The following is a 2,195-nucleotide window of genomic DNA, read 5'->3' as shown; positions in this document are numbered from 1 at the left end:
CTCCAGCTCTTTTGTTTAAGTGGAACCCATCAGGTGTGTATAGGCTCCTTCTATTCTGAAAGCTGCAGCACTGGTTCAGGGAATTCAGCCCTGTTTCTCTACTCGAAAGGATCAGCCATGCTTGATCTGCCTCGTATTTTGCTTTTATTGCAACGTTACAAGACCTCCAATCCTCTGGCACCACACCTGTATCCAGTGAGGGATTGGAAAATGATGGTCAGACCTTCCACTATTTCTTAAAAGCAAAATACTGCGGATGCTGGAAATCTGAAACAAAAACAAGAAATGCCGGATTCACTCAGCAGGTCTGGCAGCATCTGTGGAAAGAGAAGCAGAGTTAACGTTTCGGGTCAGTGACCCTTCTTCGGAACTTCGGAGTTCAGAAGAAGGGTCACTGACCCGAAACGTTAACTCTGCTTCTCTTTCCACAGATGCTGCCAGACCTGCTGAGTGAATCCGGCATTTCTTGTTTTTGTTCCACTATTTCTTCCCTGGCTTCTTTCAACAGCCTGGGGTACATTTCATCTGGTCCTGATGAATTATCCACATTCAAGGATGCTCATCCCATTAAGACTTCCTCTCTCCTTAAGTTATCACGTCCAATACTTCACACTCCTCCTCCTTAATAACAATATCTGCATCACCCTCTCATTCGGGAAAACAGTAAAGTATTCATTAAGGATATTGGCAACATCTTCCACCCCGATACAAAGGTTACATTTTTGATCTTTTATGTGCCCTGCTGTTTGTTTAGTTGCCTCTTACTCTAATGTTTTAATGCAACATCTTTGGGTCCATTGTTATTTTGTTTGTCCATGTTCTTTCCTGCTTTTTCTTTGCTTTTTGCCGCTGCTCCCAAACGCCTCCAGTTCAGTCAAAACACAACTTGTCAGAAGTGGGATTCGATCCCACGCCTCGACTGGAGACTGCGACCTGAACGCAGCACCTCAGACCGCTCGACCATCCTGACTGCCGGCGATGCACTATCAATGCTAAGGAAATTATTCATTCTTTGTGAAAGTATTTGTGAGATTGTGGAAATGTCTGGAAGAGGAAAGAACAGCGGGAAAGCTCGGGCCAAGGCCAAGTCTCACTCCTCCCGGGCTGGACTGCAGTTCCCGGTGGGCCGTGTTCACAGGCTCCTGAGAAAGGGTAACTATGCTGAGCGTGTGGGTGCCGGAGCCCCGGTCGATCTGGCTGCTGTGCTCGAGTATCTGACTGCTGAAATCCTCGAGCTGGCCGGTAACGCGGCCCGTGACAACAAGAAGACCCGCATCATCCCCAGACACCTGCAGCTGGCCGTCCGCAACGACGAGGAGCTCAACAAGCTGCTGGGAGGAGTGACCATCGCTCAGGGCGGGGTGCTGCCTAATATCCAGGCCGTGCTGCTGCCCAAGAAAACCAGCACTCAAGAGCTCCCAGAAAAAGTAAAGCGGCCAAAATGTCATCTAATAAACAAAAGGCTCTTTTCAGAGCCACTCACAGTCTCTGTGAAAGGGCTGGTTACTGTCAGGAGGGAGTCAGAGATGGAGTTATTGGAACAGTGGATTGACCTGTTTCACATCTGTCCAGGTGTGTTTTCACTTCCCTCTCTGGATTTCGCTCTGTTTCTCTGCTCACACATCTCCCCCTCTAGTTAAGTGAAGAAGTGAACTACAGGGTGTCAGAATCAACAATTTAATAAATCCCGCTGCCTTCGATTTGATAAATCCCGAGATTATCCCGGCACATTAACGGGAACTGGTTCGGAGCTGATGAATTAATTTAATAATGGAAGTGTCTGGGTTAATTCTCTGTTTTTCATTTGGACAGTTTGAATTGTGTTTTTTTTTTCTCTCTGGTGATCTGAGCGCCGCTTCTCAATGAGAATCTGCTCCCGGAACAGAGTAAATGCAGGAAGGAAGAGGCCATTCTCGGGCTGTGTGTTTCTCTCCTAACCTGATCTGTTTAGACCGCACTGTTCCCAGAGGACGGAATCAGTGCGAGTTGTGCACACACAGGAGCTGAGTCTACTGCAGCGCTTTAATATGTACCTTCTCCCCGGCCCTCCCTATTCTCCGGACACAGAGCTGTCTGTTTCCCCCGGCGGCGGGAGAGAGTCGGGGATTCTCTCCCCGCAGTGTCAGGGTCTGCAACCCCGGGGAACTGGCGGTTTCAGTCAGAGTGACCGAGCTGCCTTACATATCCTGTGTACT

General features: G+C 48.7%; 1 protein-coding gene across 1 annotated transcript; it reads left to right on the top strand.

Annotated features, from left to right (window-relative positions):
- Window positions 1–1,040: 1,040 nt before the first annotated feature.
- Window positions 1,041–1,397, top strand: LOC137363461 (histone H2A type 2-B-like; the record flags this gene model as incomplete). Its single annotated transcript, XM_068027286.1, has 1 exon — window positions 1,041–1,397. A coding segment is annotated over exon 1 (357 nt), but the record flags the coding sequence as incomplete, so codon positions are not given.
- Between the last annotated feature and the right edge of the window lie 798 nt (window positions 1,398–2,195).

This window comes from Heterodontus francisci, unplaced genomic scaffold, assembly GCF_036365525.1.
Source record: "Heterodontus francisci isolate sHetFra1 unplaced genomic scaffold, sHetFra1.hap1 HAP1_SCAFFOLD_61, whole genome shotgun sequence".
NCBI classification, from domain to species: domain Eukaryota; kingdom Metazoa; phylum Chordata; class Chondrichthyes; order Heterodontiformes; family Heterodontidae; genus Heterodontus; species Heterodontus francisci.
This window is presented reverse-complemented; position numbering and strand designations above follow the sequence as displayed.